Source organism: Vicia villosa, linkage group LG6, assembly GCF_029867415.1.
Source record: "Vicia villosa cultivar HV-30 ecotype Madison, WI linkage group LG6, Vvil1.0, whole genome shotgun sequence".
NCBI classification, from domain to species: domain Eukaryota; kingdom Viridiplantae; phylum Streptophyta; class Magnoliopsida; order Fabales; family Fabaceae; genus Vicia; species Vicia villosa.
Genome location: NC_081185.1, coordinates 16,285,558 through 16,303,485, shown reverse-complemented (window position 1 = coordinate 16,303,485; position 17,928 = coordinate 16,285,558). Strand labels below are relative to the sequence as shown.

The 17,928-nt window shown below is 32.0% G+C and overlaps 2 protein-coding genes across 2 annotated transcripts; one reads left to right on the top strand and one right to left on the bottom strand.

Moving 5' to 3' along the window:
* Positions 1–13,693: 13,693 nt before the first annotated feature.
* On the bottom strand, positions 13,694–14,425 carry LOC131611282 (chorismate mutase 1, chloroplastic-like). Its single transcript, XM_058883352.1, has 2 exons — positions 14,179–14,425; positions 13,694–13,973 (listed from the first exon to the last, which is right to left on the bottom strand). The coding sequence occupies exons 1-2, from the start codon at positions 14,383–14,385 to the stop codon at positions 13,797–13,799; spliced, it is 384 nt and encodes a 127-aa protein (XP_058739335.1). The 5' UTR covers positions 14,386–14,425; the 3' UTR covers positions 13,694–13,796.
* Positions 14,426–16,095: 1,670 nt separating this feature from the next.
* Positions 16,096–17,784, top strand: LOC131613260 (uncharacterized). The gene has a single exon (XM_058884947.1). It carries the CDS (start codon positions 16,096–16,098, stop codon positions 17,782–17,784), a length of 1,689 nt encoding a protein of 562 aa, XP_058740930.1.
* The last annotated feature ends 144 nt before the right edge of the window (positions 17,785–17,928 follow it).

The following is a 17,928-nucleotide window of genomic DNA, read 5'->3' as shown; positions in this document are numbered from 1 at the left end:
TTGGTCCACATCTTTGGGGGTTCATCCCCTCAGAATAACTCTTGAACTAAAAAGCACCATTCAATCTCGAGTGTCTTACCAGAGAAACACCTTTAATATATATGGCCTGTGAGCATCCTTGGAAATCATTTCGCAAGGACAACCACATATAAGTAACAAGCGTCACAGCGTTACTACCCTTATGCCCGTTATATAACCCTTGTCCATGACACAACATCATTTGTCAAGGATGTTAAGAAGTGATTGTGTGGGGAAAAGGGGAATAGCAGCCAACTTCCAACCCGACTCTTGGTTAAGCTTCCTAAGGTTCACCTTACCAAGTTTTTGCCTTTATTAATCAAGATACAAGATATAAACTTGGATTTTAGTAATACTGAAAAGTATGATAAATATATGGAATATTAGGCATCTCATACCCTTTCTGTTATATTTCCAATGCCTTCGATGGCGCCTAATTCTGAGTTACAGAACTTCAGTTAAGATCAAAACATTAATGGGGTGATTTTCTGTCAGGTGCAATCGATTTGCACTAGTGAGCAATTGATTGCTCACTGAACCAGAAGCACAGAAAGTTAATTTTTCAAAATGTAATCGATTGCTTGACCCCTGCAATCAGTTTCAAAACATCTATTTGCATCCCAAACTATCCCAAGCATAAACTGATCATTCTTAACATGATTTTATAGACAAAACAACATAGAAAAATTAGCAAGCACCCTCATGAAATCAAGGATATTACCTTCTTGATTTACTTTACCATGAAAGCACAAATGATGGTGATACAATCCCAGAAAAGTGCATACCCATCCTAACTAAATTAAACATGATGGAATTATCAGTACATCATTTCACAACTCACGCAACCATAAGATCCAACATGCATGTTCATAAATCAATGATCAATAGAAGTTCATACTTCACAATCACATACAACACAAAATCAGCAAGTTCACAATAATATATCATAGATTTCTATGAATCCTAATACATAGAAACATGAAGATCCATAATCAAACGCATACAATAACATTATAGAACACAATTTCCATCAATTAATTAAGCATGCAATGAATTGATCTGAATCTAAACCCCACATCCTGAAAACATTAACCAAATCCTACCCTAGTTTCTAACTAGGAACCCACCTTAGATTAATAGAGATTAAGATGACATCTATGAAACAATTGAACTCTTCTCTTGCCCAAAACTCTACCTTCATTACCAAGAAATTTTTTCTTCAATTTTCAGCAAGAATCTCAAACCTTCAAATGTGTTTTTCTCCTACAATACATAATCTATGAACGAGAAATCATATATCAAATAGAAGAGAATTTCGTGAGCTTTATGAAAAGTCCAAAATCGTTTCAATCGGAGTTACGAGCAGAGAGAGATATTACATTTTAGTGGAACTTGCACCATTCTTGTGAAAATGGAACATGAACTATGAGTTCTACTTTTCTTCTTTGTTCTAATCTCTTTACCTTCCAAAAGAAGTGATTCTATTATAAGGACATATATTCCTCCATACCAACAAGTCTTTATGGCTCATGCGTTAATGTTTAATGTCTAATGTGTCCTTCAACTAAGTGGTAATTACCAAGATGCCACTTATTTTGATTCTAACTACTCACTTCCATTCCAACTAAGTCATTATCTCCTCCTTCTTATTAATTCTTAAGACTCAGTGAAATATTAACACTAATTGTCATTAGGTCTTACTTCAATTGATTCCATGATTATAGGATTAGAGACGTTACATAAAAGATATTCAAATGTAATAATTTCATATAAAAAGCAATTTATTGAATCTTTTCTGTTGTACTAAGTATTTAAATTTTTTATAAAAGTAGAATCTTGCCAAAAATAATATTTTATAAACTATTTTTTTTATATTTTTTTTTTGACAGAAACTATTTTTTTTATATTAAACTTATCAATTTTAATTTTTTGACGTTTTCTTGTACTGTTTTTTTTTTCAAACTCTCTTTTTTCTTTACATTTATTGCAAGAAAAACCATATTCTATGTTTTTTTATTTATTGGAAGTTTTAATATTATTTATTTGACTAAAATAGAAGTTTCTTAAGAGTAGAACTTTATTTATTTATTACCAATATTTTCATTTATTAAAAATATTGAATTATTTGAAATTATTACTTGTATTTTAATATGTCTGATTTATTTATTTGCAAGTTAGAAAATTAATATTTTAGCAAGTTCTACTATATAAAAGCATATTATTGATTTATCATACAAATTTTTTGCGATTAAAAGCATTTCTATTAAAAGAAAAAACAATTTCATTTAATTTATCACTTATATTTTATTAATTAAGAATATTTAAAAATTGTGAAAGTTTTACCAATCCTTTAAGTTTATTCATTTATTTATTTTCAAGTTTGGAAAATTTTTATTTTTACGAATTTTACGTTTGTTACTTTTTTTAATAATTATAATATTATTATAATATTTTAATAATTGTAGAAATTTCTCCCTTTTGTGTGGAGAAAAATTAGTAAACTAGGAGAGTGTAAATGTGGTTGAGAGTATTGCCTCGTCAGCTCCTTTAACACAACTGTGTCAAAGTCAATAAAACACCATTTTCGCAAGCACAAAACAAATCACACAAAGAAATCTCTAACTTGAAAACCGTTCAACAATAAAACCCCACACTCTCATTTGGTTTTTGAGCAATATAGCTTCTTTTAGTATCTATCTTTCACTTCTTCACTCCAAAAACCTCTCCCTCTTCACGGATAATCATCTTTTGCTTCTGATGGAAAATTGGTTTTTGTATAATTAACTCATCAGAAATTTTTAGTAACTACAGAGGTAAGAGTTAGAAGCATCTTAACATACAACTTTTTTTCATTTATGTTTTTGGCATATCTTTATTCACTAAAATATCTGCATCTCAATCAACCAAGACATCTGGAAGGAAATGCAAGGTACAAAGTTTTATCTTCCGGAAGGAAATGCAATTATTTCTTCAATTAATCAGTTAGTTATGTTTTATGATTAAGAATTTTTGTCTGCATGATATAATACTGTGTTAGGAATATAACATAATATTTGTTGTTTGTTTAGAATATAACATAATGGCTGTGTCTGTATTTTATTATAATGTAGAAATTATTAGTAAATGAATTTTGATTATTGAATAAAATAGCATTTTTTTAAGTAAAGAAACTCAATATAAATCATACCCACATATAATGAATGTTTGTTTAGAATATAATAGAATGGTTATGCCATTGTTGATGTTTAGAAGTCATTTTTTGTTTTGTTGGCAATCCCAAACAACACATTAGAAATGAATGGATTGTTTATGTTAAAAACAACGGAGAAGCTGAATTGTTAACCAAAAATTGTTGTCAATTACTTTAATGGAGAAGCTATATAAATAAATAAGGTCACAGAGTCTTAATCAAGAAAAGTAAGAATAATAAAACTCTTTTTGTGATTTAATAAAGATGTTTGTGTAGGGTTGGAGAATCCTTAGTTATCCCTATTAATACAACTTTCTTACACACAAATTTTTTTTTACCCAACCCAATTTCGATCTAAAGTCCAATTTGGATATTTTTCAAGTAATCACATTGGTGAAGTCGTTTGATTAATGTTGGGTAAAAATTAAATAATGGAGTAGCTTCAATTGTCATACACTATATTATTATGGATTATAAACTTATTTTACTTTTGCTGGAATTAACAATGTTTTCATTAGCTTGGGATATGTTGATCATGCATTGGGCATTAGCTCAATTTGGCTAGATTGTTAGTCCAACAACAAGTCCAATTGGGATAATGCCCAAGGCATAGACAGCATTGCCCAAGTTGATGAAAACATAGTAGTGCCAATGAAACTAAAATGAGTTCATACTCCATAATAAGAGAGTATATAAAAAAATTGAAGCTTCTCAACTATTTAATTTTTATAAAACGAACCATAGGATCTCGCTAAAGTGTTAACTTAAAACATATAAAATTTGACTTTTTATGGAAAATGGATTGGGCCAATGTTATTCTTGTTTTTTTTTTAAAGCTAAAATTTTCTTACTGTTTTTTTGTTGTTGATTAAGGTATTATAACATTATTTATATACAATTGAAGTTAATATATTCAGGCCATTCACAATAGATATTGGTTAACAATTGAGATTTTCCAGAATTTTTTAATAAATTATATTTATTTTCAAGTTGTTGTGTGCCCTATCCAAACCCTTTGTTTTTTTTTATTGTCAACGAAACAAAAAACAAATAGTGAAACAACACAATGACTTCTAAACAAAAACAAATTACAGTGTTTGTTAAGGTTGCAGGCACTAGTTTAAACTTGGCATATTCGAAGCTCCACCATAGATAAAAGAACTTTATCATAGATACTCCAATGATCTGACTGCATCTCACCTACAAAGATTCCTCATTGAAGTGCAACGAGAATTGGAGATCCAAGAGAATAAAACACATGCCATGAAAATAGAAGTAAAACACGAGCATGTACTCTAAGACATTGTATTAATTTGACGATATGACAATATAGTAAAGAGAAGTGAATAATTAAATTTGGTCTTCCAACTACAAGAATTTGAAGGGTTGGGACAACTTGACGATGAAGAACATATTTTTTGTATCAGGATTGTTGGTGGCGATCATTAACTAAGGGTATGAATGATCATTTCCTCTAATAAATTTTAAATGTTTTTATATGGTTTTGCTTCGGATTTGTACTTGAAAAGAGAACACAAAGATAAAAATAGCATTAAAAAATAATCCATGCATGATAGTGCATTCATAAAATTCCAACTTTATTTGAAGTGAAAGTTGAATTACTCTATAACATTTTGTTTGGTTGATACGGACTTACTTCCAATTGCTATAATTACAGTTTAGTAGTTGTTAATCAATAAATAAGATATTTAAAAATATGTTAATGCAATATTCTTCACCACCATTTTTATTTTTTATATCCAACTTTTGTTCAATTGTTTTATGTTTTTCATTTGATCCTTATTGATTAAGAAAATGCTCATTCTAGTTAAAAAACTTTCTAAATCAATATAAATGCACACTATATGGAAACATTATTGATATGATCATAAATAATTAACGAATTGGTGGAATTTAATTATTTATGAATTAATTTATAATTGAAATTACGACTCAAATACGCTCGCACCACTGTATGTTCGGTCGACTTGGCTCTATCTGGTCTAGATGAATATTACGACGTGGCACTCATCAAAACTTAGTCTTAACCAAGTTTTCACTGAGTTTAGCTTGTCATTCGAGAGTAAGTCAGAGTCTTACTTGCGGACCAAGCAAAAACGGCTAGTAATGTGCCTGAAGTTTACATCTCCCTCCCAGGACTTTTGCTTCTCTTAGTTGAATCTCATGCGTATACATAGATGTATATACCCCAAATTTTTCCGCTTTATTTCTACCATTTAAATTTTTTTAAATTTAGTTTTACAAGTTTTTTTATTCAATTTTACTAACATTCTAACACTAATTTTTATTTAAAAATATTTTATGGTTAGGTGGAATTATTTATACTTTCTAAATAAATAAATTTTGCTTGACACTTCGCATGTTTTAGAATGCAATTTTATTTCGATTGAATAGAATAGCACAATTGATAAGGAAGCATATTTAAAGACTTAATAGTGTCCAATATCTTGTGTTTGAATCTCATTATCCTCTTTTATTACTTTTGTCTGTTTTTCTATTTTTTTAAACTCTGCTTATTTACTTATTTGTTCACTTCTTTATTTTTTGCTAATATCATTAGTTTTAAATTTTTATGTGATTAATTATTATATTTAGCTATAAAATTTGGTTTATGTTTCTTTTAATTATTATTTAATTTATTTTAGCTTCTTGTTATGTTTATTATAAGAATAAAAAAAAGAAATTATAGATGTCATGTTTTTAACTATTAGAGTTTTTTTTTTTTTTTTTACTATTATTATTATTTAACCTTTTTATAGTTATATTATTTGTTTATAGTATTATTAAAGAATCATATTTATTTTATAGTCATTATTTTTGAGAGAAAAAATAAAAGAAAGAATCATATTTGTTCTCACATGTGTGTCCAAAAAAAAATAAAGTTTCAAAACCTTTTCAAAGAAGTGAACGAACAAAATATTCAACTTTCCCAAAATTCTTCAAGACAAGAATCATAAAAAAATTGAATGGAACTAACACAGTGGACAAGACTCATAATGTCAATAATTTTGTTTGTCCAATATCATTTGTGGCTAAAATTTTGAAACTATAAAAAGCAGAGGGATTCACAGAGAAAAGGGGACTAACAATTAACCTAACTTTTCAACACACATACAGATAACACGGTCTTTTGATCCTGCACGTATATTTCGCACAACTAATGCTCGTACATATATATTTTTCATAACAACAATCTCCAACCCCTTTACTACTCAATCTCTACCAATAACAAATAAACCAATATCATCACAATCTTTTACAAAATTTCAATAAATCATATTCAACCGTCAACATCACACAACAATTTTCCACATCCAAGCCATACATAAAATTGAACCATTCATACTAAAAAAAAAAACAAATCTAAACTATATCTCTATGAACCAAAATCAATCTCACAAAAACACCATTACAAAATCTCCATAATTCAACTCCAACCATAAACCATCACTAACACAAATTTGTACAAGTTTTTTTTTTCCACTTTCTTGTCAAAAAGGGTTCATATATTATTAAGCTATTGAAAGTTGAAACAAATTTCTTCTTGTATACATTCTAATTGAATTTAAATATTGAGTGATGGACAATTACTAACAATTGTATTCGTATTTTATCATAGAAATAAAAATAAATTCGTCTCTACATAAGTTATAAATTTAGAACAGTGTACGTTGTGCAATGTAATTAAAAATAAATCGGGGTTTTTGGGTTGTTTTGTAAAAAAAAAAAAAAGAAGTGAAGTTTTAAGAACAACTATGAACAAAGCATTCATGTTTTATTGTCAGAATCCATACTCCTTTTACTTGATTGATGAAACACACATTAAAAGACATGCAATGAATACAGAATTATACGATGGATTAACTTTACCACTACACCCAATCCCTTGGTGTTTATGTCACCAACCTAAGCATCGATTCCCTGATCCCTCGGGCCAATTGTAACGTCAGACTAAGCAATAAAGCTCGTTAATCCCTAAGTCAAAATTCCTAATTAATTCGCGCTCATATGGTTTTGTTTAAATCAGTAGAGAATTTTTGCCCTATAAAACACCTCTTTCCATTAGAAAATCTCTTTAAGCAGAATATACCCTTTTTTACAATTCCCTATTGAGTACATTCCTCGTGGGAGAAACATATTTCAATGTTTATGTTCAGCGCATTTATCTGAATATAATAGTTCTAGGTGAGTTATTTTCTCACAAGATCAAGTCTTGAATGAGTGTTTCTCTCCAATTCATTCTTTACTCTTTTATTGCATAATGACATAGATATATTAATGTGAATAAATATAACACCACTTAAACTACTTTCTTTTTCGTGAATGATGTTGACGTTGTTCATATTGATATAGATATATTATTTCAATCTTTACTCTTTTATTGCATATTAATAGTATTATTTTTATGCTGTGATAAAAAGTACTATTGCTAACATACTTTGGTTTTCTATGCAGCCTGCACACATGTACTTTATTGTCCCATGCGTCTCAGTCTATCTTAAAAAAGCAGATGATGCATCCTATCAGGACACATTAATTAATCATAACTCTCTCTTCATAAACATCATTTAGCTTTTTATCTCTCCACCCTTAGATGCAAATCAAATCTCTCCTCCATTCGACACATCACACGATGACGTAATCTCCATACTTACAACATATCCTTTCATTCTTGATCGGAGTCAAGGAACCACAATCTAAATATGGGCCAAATTCATGAAAGTCTCTGTCAAGACTGTCATTTCTGAAAATAACATAGATTGTGTAAGAGTAGACAGGATATGGCCAAGAAGATGGAGTATTCTTTTGGGATTTGTCAGCACTCTTCTAGGATGTTTTTACCCATTTTATATATGTTACACAATGAAGCTATTTTTTTAAAGCTTTACAAAATAGAGGACGACTCAAGTGAGAACACTTGGTTATTATGAGAAATGAGAACAATGAATCACGACCATTAAATTTTGATTTTGTTGATTTTAATGGATTGGATTGGTTTCTCTTTCCATGTTGATTTAAAATAAATACTAAGGATCATAGAAATAAAAACCAATCCAGTCCATTAAAATGAACAAAATCAAGTTTTAATGGTCGTGATTCATTGTTCTCATTTCTCATAATAACCAAGTGTTCTCACTTGAGTCGTCCCCTTACAAAACATGTTCTTTTATTTATGTCTTATATTCCATTATGAAACTAGAAATGAAGTGAGTATCGGAATATAATGGTGGATCTGAGCTTCTATCATAGTGAAGAGAGGACTGACCTGCAAGATTAACATTTCAAATGACTTTTTAGAGGTGTCATTATTATTACTCTTGGGAAGCAAAACATAGAGTTTTACAAGCAACTAGTTTGATAAAATCTACTTCTTGAAGAGTTAACGTTGTTTTATTTGAGTTGATTTCGACTTGTAGGGGTTCTCTTCCTTTTTTTTCTTCCTTGGAAAAAATTCACAAATATACATTGCGAGTAAGTTGTTTTTATACAAATGGGAAAAGAAAATGAAAAAAGCAAGAGAATATCTAAAACAATTATTAAAAACAACATAAATATTTTCTAATTTACGTTTTACAGATAATTTAAAAGAGTAATATTAATATTTATTAGTTTGATATTCATTAGAGTTTTTACGATGATAACAATTATATTTTTTTATGAAAAAAGTTTAAACAATTTTCTATTGTTTATCTAAAAGAAACACTAACCACAAAATAGGATTGCAAAAAACTTCTCTCTTATGTGTGTGCTAAATTGTTTTACATAAAACTCAGTCAAAGTTGATATCTTCAAAACGCCATATTTGCATGCAGAAAACAAATCACAACCAAAAAACACAACTCTCATTTTTTATCAATGTAGCATCCCGTTTTATATATAATAACTTTCTTTCTCCGTCCAAATCACTCCACAAACCTCTCTCTCTAAATAAAGTTACCGGTGGTGATGTGACAGAGAAGAGAAATTATTTAGATAAATAATTTAGTTATTTAAATGAATGCCTAATTTATATTAGTAGTACTTTTATTTGTAATTGGGTTTTTTATAGTGTTTGGGCCTTTAGTTATTATTATCCTCTACTACTATATATGTATTCTTTGAGAGATGGCAAAATTATGAATGAAATCAAAGTTATCTTTATTTTAATTTCCTTTACTTTTAGTGTTCTTCCCCTTTCCTAGTTTAAACCTAGTTTAGAACCTTGATAGGAATTACTTCCTATCAATTGGTGCTTTCATCCATGTACTCAAATCCTCCTATGGATTATTCTTATCATACACCTTCATTTCCATACCACTCCACCATAGACACCACTCCTACCACACCATCCTTTCCATCTTTTCCATGGGAACTTTTTATACCTTATTACACTAATGTTGGTTCATCATCACCAAATTTGTATCCAAATCATAGATACTCACCCCATATACCTAACCCATATCCCTCTTATTCAATAACACATCCTTCATATTCACATGTTTATCCAAATCGGAGTCACGAACTGCACAACTACCCACAAAAACAACTTTTATCTTCACACCAGCCATTCATTCAACAACAAACACTCACCGAGTCCACCTATATGAATAGTTATTACCCAGAAGCCACACAACAATTTCACTTGCCTGAAACTAACTATTAGTTTCACTACCAAGCAATTTCATCAATCAACCCTGCTCCTCAACAATTTAGGCATCCAAATCATTGTAGGGATAGAAGGGATTTTGAAAAACAAATTCCAGTTTCTCACCCCTGTTTCAAAAAATCGTCAAAAAAAATCCCAAAACCGCCATTGATTGACAAGAAATCACAAATGGGATTGTTAAATCGAAGCAGGAAAATGGGCAGTGGAAGTAGAAGAGGGAGCGACAGGGGAAGATACAACAACAGCGGAAGCAACAGTGGAAACCCTAATTTCCACAAAGGAGGTTCAGTCGCTAGAGAAGCACTTTTCATTTAAGGCTTACACGTCTCTTACGATGCTGGTTTGAATATTCCATCTGCAAATCAAACCCAAGTTTATTCCATCGACAACAAACGTGGAGATCTAATACCTGAATGTGTTCAAGAATTGTGGAAACAACAAGTTGCTGATTTAAGGTATGCAGTTTCAGATACTAATGAGGATTTGTCTAATAAAGTGGAAGAATTTAGAATAGGGTTTAGTGGTCTGAGCAATAATAAAGGCAATGTGGGTCATGAATTGAGGCGTTCTAATCAGATTGATCACCCCGGTCCACCCTCCGGGAGTAATCTTCATTTTGATTATGACGATATTGATGCGCTTGGAGAATCTGATAGCAAATTTGCCGTCGGCGCACCCGTCTACCTCTCCGCCATCCTTGAAAATCTCACTGCTGAGGTTTTGGAATTGGCTGGGAATGTTGCGAGGGACAACAAGAAGACCATTGTTCCAAGGCACATTCAGCTTGTTGTTAGGAACGATGAGGAACTTAGTAAGCTATTGGGAGCTGTAACCATTGCTAATGGTGGTGTTTTTCCAAATATTCACCTCTTCATCGATCAAACTTTGACCACCGCTCCCCTTCCAGAACAACTAGATTTAAATAGTTTGTTATCAACTGATAAGTGCTATTTGACATATGACCTTAATGCACCCTGGTTGCAATCACCATCCTCAACGCCGCTACCGCAAATGTTGCCCAAACCACCTGATCAAAGTGTTGCTACAAATCCAATCCGTGCAACCATTGAGGAAAATTTAGAAGAATCACCTAATCTATGTAGAAAACAATCAGAGCAACCCGATTTGTGTGGAACCAAACTGCCGATGTTCTAAAGGATGATAAATTTCCCATTCCAAAAGCCTCATCCTTGAATGTTTTTATCAAAGATGCTCAGATTTATTCTAAGTTCGACCTCAAGTCAGGATTCTGGCAATTGGGTATTGATCCCGAGGATCGTTACAAGACGGCGTTCTGCATTCCTAACGCCCAGTATCAGTGGACGGTATTACCATTTGGAATTAAGGTAGCTCCGTCACTCTTTCAAAAGGCCGTGACCAGAATTTTTTAGCCCATCCTCAATAGTATCCTCATCTATATTGATGATGTGCTGTTATTCTCAAAAAATGAAAAAACCCATAAACAATTATTGGGCAAATTCCTTCAAATAGCTCAACAGCATGGAATGATGCTCTCTTAAAATTTATTGAATATAATATATATATATATATATATATATATATATATATATATATATATATATATAATATCTTCATATTTATAGAATATATTTAAGATATTTATATACATAATAATACATTACATTATAATACATGCATAAATTTTCCTATATATCTAAAATAAATTAATTATAACGTATACAACTATCCTTCTAAATTTTCTTATAAATAGATGAAAGTTTATCATTTATAAACCAATCTACTAAATTGAATTCACATTGTTTTTCCAAGAAAGATTAATTTCATACTCTAAGGTCGGCAATTGGTCAAGTGGTTTTTAATATAGACTCTCTCTGGACCTGTTGATGACCCCTCTAAGCTTCCCAAGGGGACTTTGATGATTCCAGCATTGGTCAAGCTTCTAGAGAAAATAGTGACGTGATCTTGCAATAAATATTCTTTTTCCTTGTTTTATATTTACCTTGAGCCCCTATTTCATAAACTTTTCTAATATAGGTCACAATTACAGGTAGATTCAAAGCTAGTTGTTTAGGAAAGTTACTTGATTTATTTTAACTTACCTATTAGCCTAAGTTCTGTGAGACTATTTGTTTAAGAGAACTTATGAAAACAATGTTCATCACGAATTTTTATCCTATTTTCACAAGGTCTTTAAGATAATCAAGTTTTACTTATGTATTTTAATTCAAAGTACAAAACATAATATAATGATCATAAAAAATAATTCATATTTATTTAACACTAGTACAAATAATACAATATAATTTTAAAATTTACACCTGATTTACTAAAAACGGGTGTAATTGAGAATTTTTGGTGGCAATTTTGTAAATAGTATGTCACTTTTGTATTATCTGGTTATAATATACACCCTTTTTCCTAAAAACGGGTTTAAATTAAAAAATTTATTATAATAAAATTTTAATTACTCCTTTTAAACTAAAAAACGGGTGTAATTGTATATAAACAAAAAAAATTGTTTAATTTTATAACTTAAAATATATAATCTATGTGGCAATATTAATGGGTCTAAATATAATCTATGTGGCAATATTAATGGGTCTAAATATAATCTATGTGGCAATACCTAACCCATTTATTAAAATATACAAAACCAAAATAGTTTTTCATCGCATGCATACCTAACCCATTTTCAATCACTTCTGAACTTCATCGTGCATGCCGAACCCATTTTTCAATCAATTCGAACTTCATCGCTTTCATCGCTTTCATCGCTTTCATCGTGTTGCTTCTGTGATTTCGGGTTTCAGCGAAGTTTGATTTCAGGAAGTGTATCGCGTTGCTTCTGTGAATCCTTTCTCATTCGCTCAACTTCGCTTCGCTTCTGTGACGACTGAAAAGGGCTTCGCTCATTCGCTCTCTTCTTCTCCAACACCGCACCGCCCATTTGCTCACTGAAACTGAGAGGAATCCATTTCGCAGTGACGACAAACGAAGCTAAGAGGAAACATTTCAAAGTGACGACATTGGTAAGGAAGAATTAGGGGTTTTATACTTTGAGCGACATTAGTAGCTGAAGAATTAGGGTTTATACTCGCAAATTAGTTCCTATTGCTTGATTTTGTTTGAAATGAATTTTGTTTGTGCATGTGAACTTGTTTTTCTTTTTCTGTGACATTGTTTGTGTGAATTAGGGGTTTAGATGTAACCTGTTTTGTTACACATTCCAGTAGTTTGATTCTTAGTGATGTGGGTAATTTTGCTAAACCATTGAAGGGGAAATTTGACTCTTCTTTAAACCCTGCCATGACAGAAACTATATAATCAGTTTTTTAAGGACTCTAGTGTGTGTAGCTTTGAGTTCTACATGAGTTAGTTACCACCACATAAATTAGGGTTTACAAATTAAGCCTATGATACGTCCCGGTGACAACGTGTTATCATGTCTGGTGTGATTGTCTGTGTCTGTGCTTAAGAGGATGGTAGAATCTCACAAATGGAAAATGTGGGTTTGGGGTGTATGAATAAAAACTCAAAGTTTTAAATTGAAGTTTGAAAGTTATTATATTGGGATTTCGGGATAAATTTATTGAGCCAAATCCTATGTTTGGTAAGTATTCTTAAAACTTGATGTGCTGAACCACTCTATACATGTATTTGAAATGGCAGATAGCTGGAACTAATAAATTTGCCAAAGTGACAGAGTTTCTTCACAGACAGCTCCACAGGGAGACATTGGTAAATAATTACTATATACTCTACAACTATCTGGTTCTTCAGCATTTCTTATTTTAATGTTTGATTTGTATTCTTTTTATTCATTTTTTGTTCTGTCTTTGTTTTCGTTCAATTTCTTTCAAGAGACATAAACTTGCGTGTAATCTTGACTCTAAAAGAGTGGAAAATCTCCTGTATTTTCTACCACCTCAACAAAGCCTTCTAAAATCTCTTCAGGCACGTGCTTGAGTGGATTCTAAAATTTATATGAGCTGTGAAAATCAGAAAATCATATCTGTTATAATGAATTACCTTTGTGAAAGGGTAAGATGGCACAAGTGATGGCCATAAATTTTCTGGAAAGAAAGGATTCTCTTCCGGGTTTTCGTATCTTCCGGCCTGTCATATAATCACACTATTTTACATAATCGTTTATCATATAAGTTATAAGCCTTTTCCATAAATTATGCTGCATAGCAGAGCTTATGAAAAGTTACAAACACCTAACGGACATGTTTTCATAAGCTCTCTCAAACCGTCGCATAAGTACTTATTATCACTAAAAAATCAAATAGATCAAACAAAAGAGACTATAATTATTAACCTTAGCTTGAACAGTTTCGGAATGCTGGACAACAAACTCAATCAATGAGCCACAAAAACCAGGGCTTTGAAGGTAATTCTTATCATAGGTATGGAAATTGAAAGGGAACTTGGCTCTTTCAATGAGACCAAAAACAATTGTATCTTCTTGTCTAACCAAAGCCTGCCTCACTGAATCAAGAGTGTATTCATTCTCTGCTCTGGCCATTTTGTTTCTCACTGTTGTAGAAATTATTAACACAAGAATCAGCAACTTAAAGGGTATCTTCTTGTCTTGTAAAATTGTTTCTTGGAATGTGTTTTTGTAGTGAACTGCAGCTTTTTCTGCGGTTAAGGTTATTAATTTACTTTGTATTTTGCTTAGAAGTGATTCACCGTGTTGATGTTTGTGAATGTGCTTTGCATGTGTGTCATATACCTTATTTTGATGAGAATTTAGCCTATCAAATGTTTGAGTTGCAGAAGTAATTCTTAATTTTCTAATGATATTATTGAAGTAACATTTAGTATTTTCTTATTTATATTGAATGTATGTTGCTAGGTTCAATGAATTTGATGCCAGTGGTGGACCATTTTCAAAGGAGTTGATTCATTTTCAACTTTTAATTTTATAAATTTAATTAATATCTTATTGTAGAGCTGCCAGTAGTTGTATAATTGTGTTTTTGGGAGTACAGCAGTCACATTTTTGAAATGAAATTCTGCAGGGTAATTTGAGGGACCTTTCTAATTCCAAGAGAAACCACGAACCCCACCCTCTTCCACCACCTGAGCAGGTATGTTTTCATTGACTATAATGAGTTAATTTTTGCCATTTTAGAAACATTCGGCTGCAACAATCTAGTTCTCCCAAAGACTAGATTTGGTCCTGGAGTATCTCATTTTGTTGCATTTATTTTGTTACTGACATTTAGATTCAATCATCTTTGTCCGCAGAATTGTAATAGTTTGCTCTTGCTGTTTGTGATAATCAAAATGATTCTAATTGTAGAGCTGCCAGTAGTTGTGTATTCTGACAATGAAATTTTGCAGGGTACTTTGAGGGATCTATCTACTTCTAGGAGAAACCACGAACATCACACTCTTCCGCCACCCGAGCAGGTATGCTGTCATTCACTAGATTGGGTATTGTATAATTGTGTTTTTAGGAGTACAGCAGTCACATTTTTATTGACTACAATGAGTTAATTTTTGCTCTTAGCGGGTAGTAAATGCATCCTTTTACCTCTTATATACAACACTTGTTATTGTTATTACTTACAGCTATTAATATTTTGAGTCAATGTGTGTTAAAATGGGTGGTTCCTATTTATGACTGTAGCTATCCCTCCGACAGGGATACGTAACGGAAAACGCCGACTTTGTCAATTAGTTTAATGTAACCATAGCTATCATTCAAATGAATGTAACATATCACTAACCCAAAAAGAACTCTGATTTTACATATCACTAACTCAAAAAGAACTCTGATTTATTAGTCCACTATGGATAAGTGTTCTTTAGTTAAGCCAGGACAGGGAGCTCATCTTGTTATTTCATGAAATTCCTTATCCATAGTGAATAACTTATATTCAAATGAGGTAACAGAGATAGGACATGAGCTAACTAAAGAACTCTTGTGAAATCTGCCTCTTGTGTATTTCACAAGAGTTTCTAATTATTAGTCCACTATGGATAAGATAGAACTAGAAGTAAGTTTTAAATCTGCCTCTTGTGAATGGTAAGAAAGTGGGGCAGTAGGATAGGTAAGAGTTTAAGGGGGTTACGTGAAATGTACTCTATATGAGCCCCCCCCCCCCCCTCTCCCTCTCTCTCTCTATCTCTATCTATCTATCTATCTATCTATCTATCTCTCTCTCTCTCTATCTATCTATCTATCTCTCTCTCTCTCACTATTCTTTCTCTTCTATTCATAGCTATGGATCGTAGTTGGATGCAAAAAAACCGCTCAAGTGAAGAGTATAAAAAAGGAGTGTTAGAGTTTTTGACATTTGCCGAAACTAATCTTCCCAAAAGTAATGGACGATTTCATTGTCCTTGTGCTAAGTGTGTGAATATTGCACCTTTAAATGCTAACATCGTATGGGATCATCTTATAGTCAATGGGATTTGTCAAAATTCTACGAAGTGGATATGGCACGGTGAATTGTCTGATGCGCCAATGGCCTCCCTGAGAGAAGAGTTTGATATAGAGGCGAGTGATTATCTAGAAGAAATGATTCGTGATATTGGACAAGACTCTTTTCAACGAGCACACGTACACGATACTCTTTGCAATGACAACAAAGTTCCTTTGTATCCAGATTGTAAAAACTTCACACGATTGTCGGCCGTGCTGAGATTATTCAATTTGAAGGCAATTAATAGTTGGACCGATAAAAGCTTCACACAATTGCTTGAGTTGTTGAAGGAAATGCTTCCAGATGAAAACACGTTGCCGGACCGGGTGTATGATGCAAAAAAGATATTATGTCCTATGGGTATGGAGTATAAGAAAATACATGCATGCCCCAATGATTGCATATTGTACTGGAAAGATAATGAAGAGAAAGAAAAGTGTCCCAAGTGTATGACATCACGATATAAAAAGAAAGGTGATGATGAAAGTTGTGATGTAACCACAAAGGGTCCTCCAGCAAAGGTGTTATGGTACCTTCCAATTATTCCGAGGTTTAAGCGATTGTTTGCGAACTTAAATGATGCGAAGAATATTAGATGGCATGCAGAAGAGAGGAATTGTGATGGAAAAATTCGGCATCCGGCCGATTCTTTGCAATGGAAGAAGGTTGATACCTTATTTCCTGACTTCGGCAATGAACCAAGAAACCTTAGGCTTGGACTTTCTACAGATGGAATGAATCCATATGGCAGTTTAAGTAGTAATCATACTTCATGGCCTGTTCTATTGATTATTTACAACTTATCTCCTTGGTTGTGCATGAAGAGGAAACACATTATGTTATCTATGATGATTTCGGGACCGAAACAACCTGGAAATGACATAGATGTCTATCTAAGTCCCTTAATTGATGACTTAAGAAAGTTGTGGGATGAAGGAATTGATGTGTTTGATAGTTTTTCAAATGAAACTTTCAAATTGCGTGCCATGTTATTTTGCACCATCAATGACTTTCCAGCTTATGGTAACTTGTCTGGTTACAAAGTTAAGGGGCATAAAGCATGCCCTATATGTGAAAAAGATACTTGCTACCATCAGTTGGAGAAGGGAAAGAAGACTGTTTATCTTGGACATCGAAGATTTCTTAAACGTAACCACCCATATCGAAGATTAAAAAAGGCTTTTAATGGATATCAAGAGTATAAGGTTGCCCCGAAGGCCTTAACTGGAGAAGAAGTCTATCACCGGGTGAGGAACATAAGTGTTAGTTTTGGAAAAAAACAAAAAAAAGTTACAAATAGTAATATATGGAAGAAGAGGTCCGTGTTCTTTGACCTTCCATATTGGTCTAGTCTTGATGTAAGACATTGTATTGATGTAATGCACGTGGAGAAAAATGTGTGTGATAGTGTAATTGGAACACTTCTCAACATTCAAGGTAAGACAAAGGATGGTTTAAACTCTCGTTTAGATATATGGTTAATATGAAAATAAGAGAAGAGTTAGCTCCAGAACCAAGAGGTACCAAAATGTATTTACCACCGGCATGCCATACATTGTCAAAAGAAGAGAAAATAAGATTTTGTGAGTGTCTACAAGGTGTGAAAGTGCCCAATGGCTACTCCTCAAATG

Coding starts and splice junctions, on each gene's coding strand:
- LOC131611282 (XM_058883352.1), bottom strand. CDS start 14,385: ATGGCCAGAGCAGAGAATGAATACACTCTTGATTCAGTGAGGCAGGCT. Junction 13,974..14,178: donor CCGAAACTGTTCAAGCTAAG/GTTAATAATTAT, acceptor ATTATATGACAG/GCCGGAAGATACGAAAACCC.
- LOC131613260 (XM_058884947.1), top strand. CDS start 16,096: ATGGATCGTAGTTGGATGCAAAAAAACCGCTCAAGTGAAGAGTATAAA.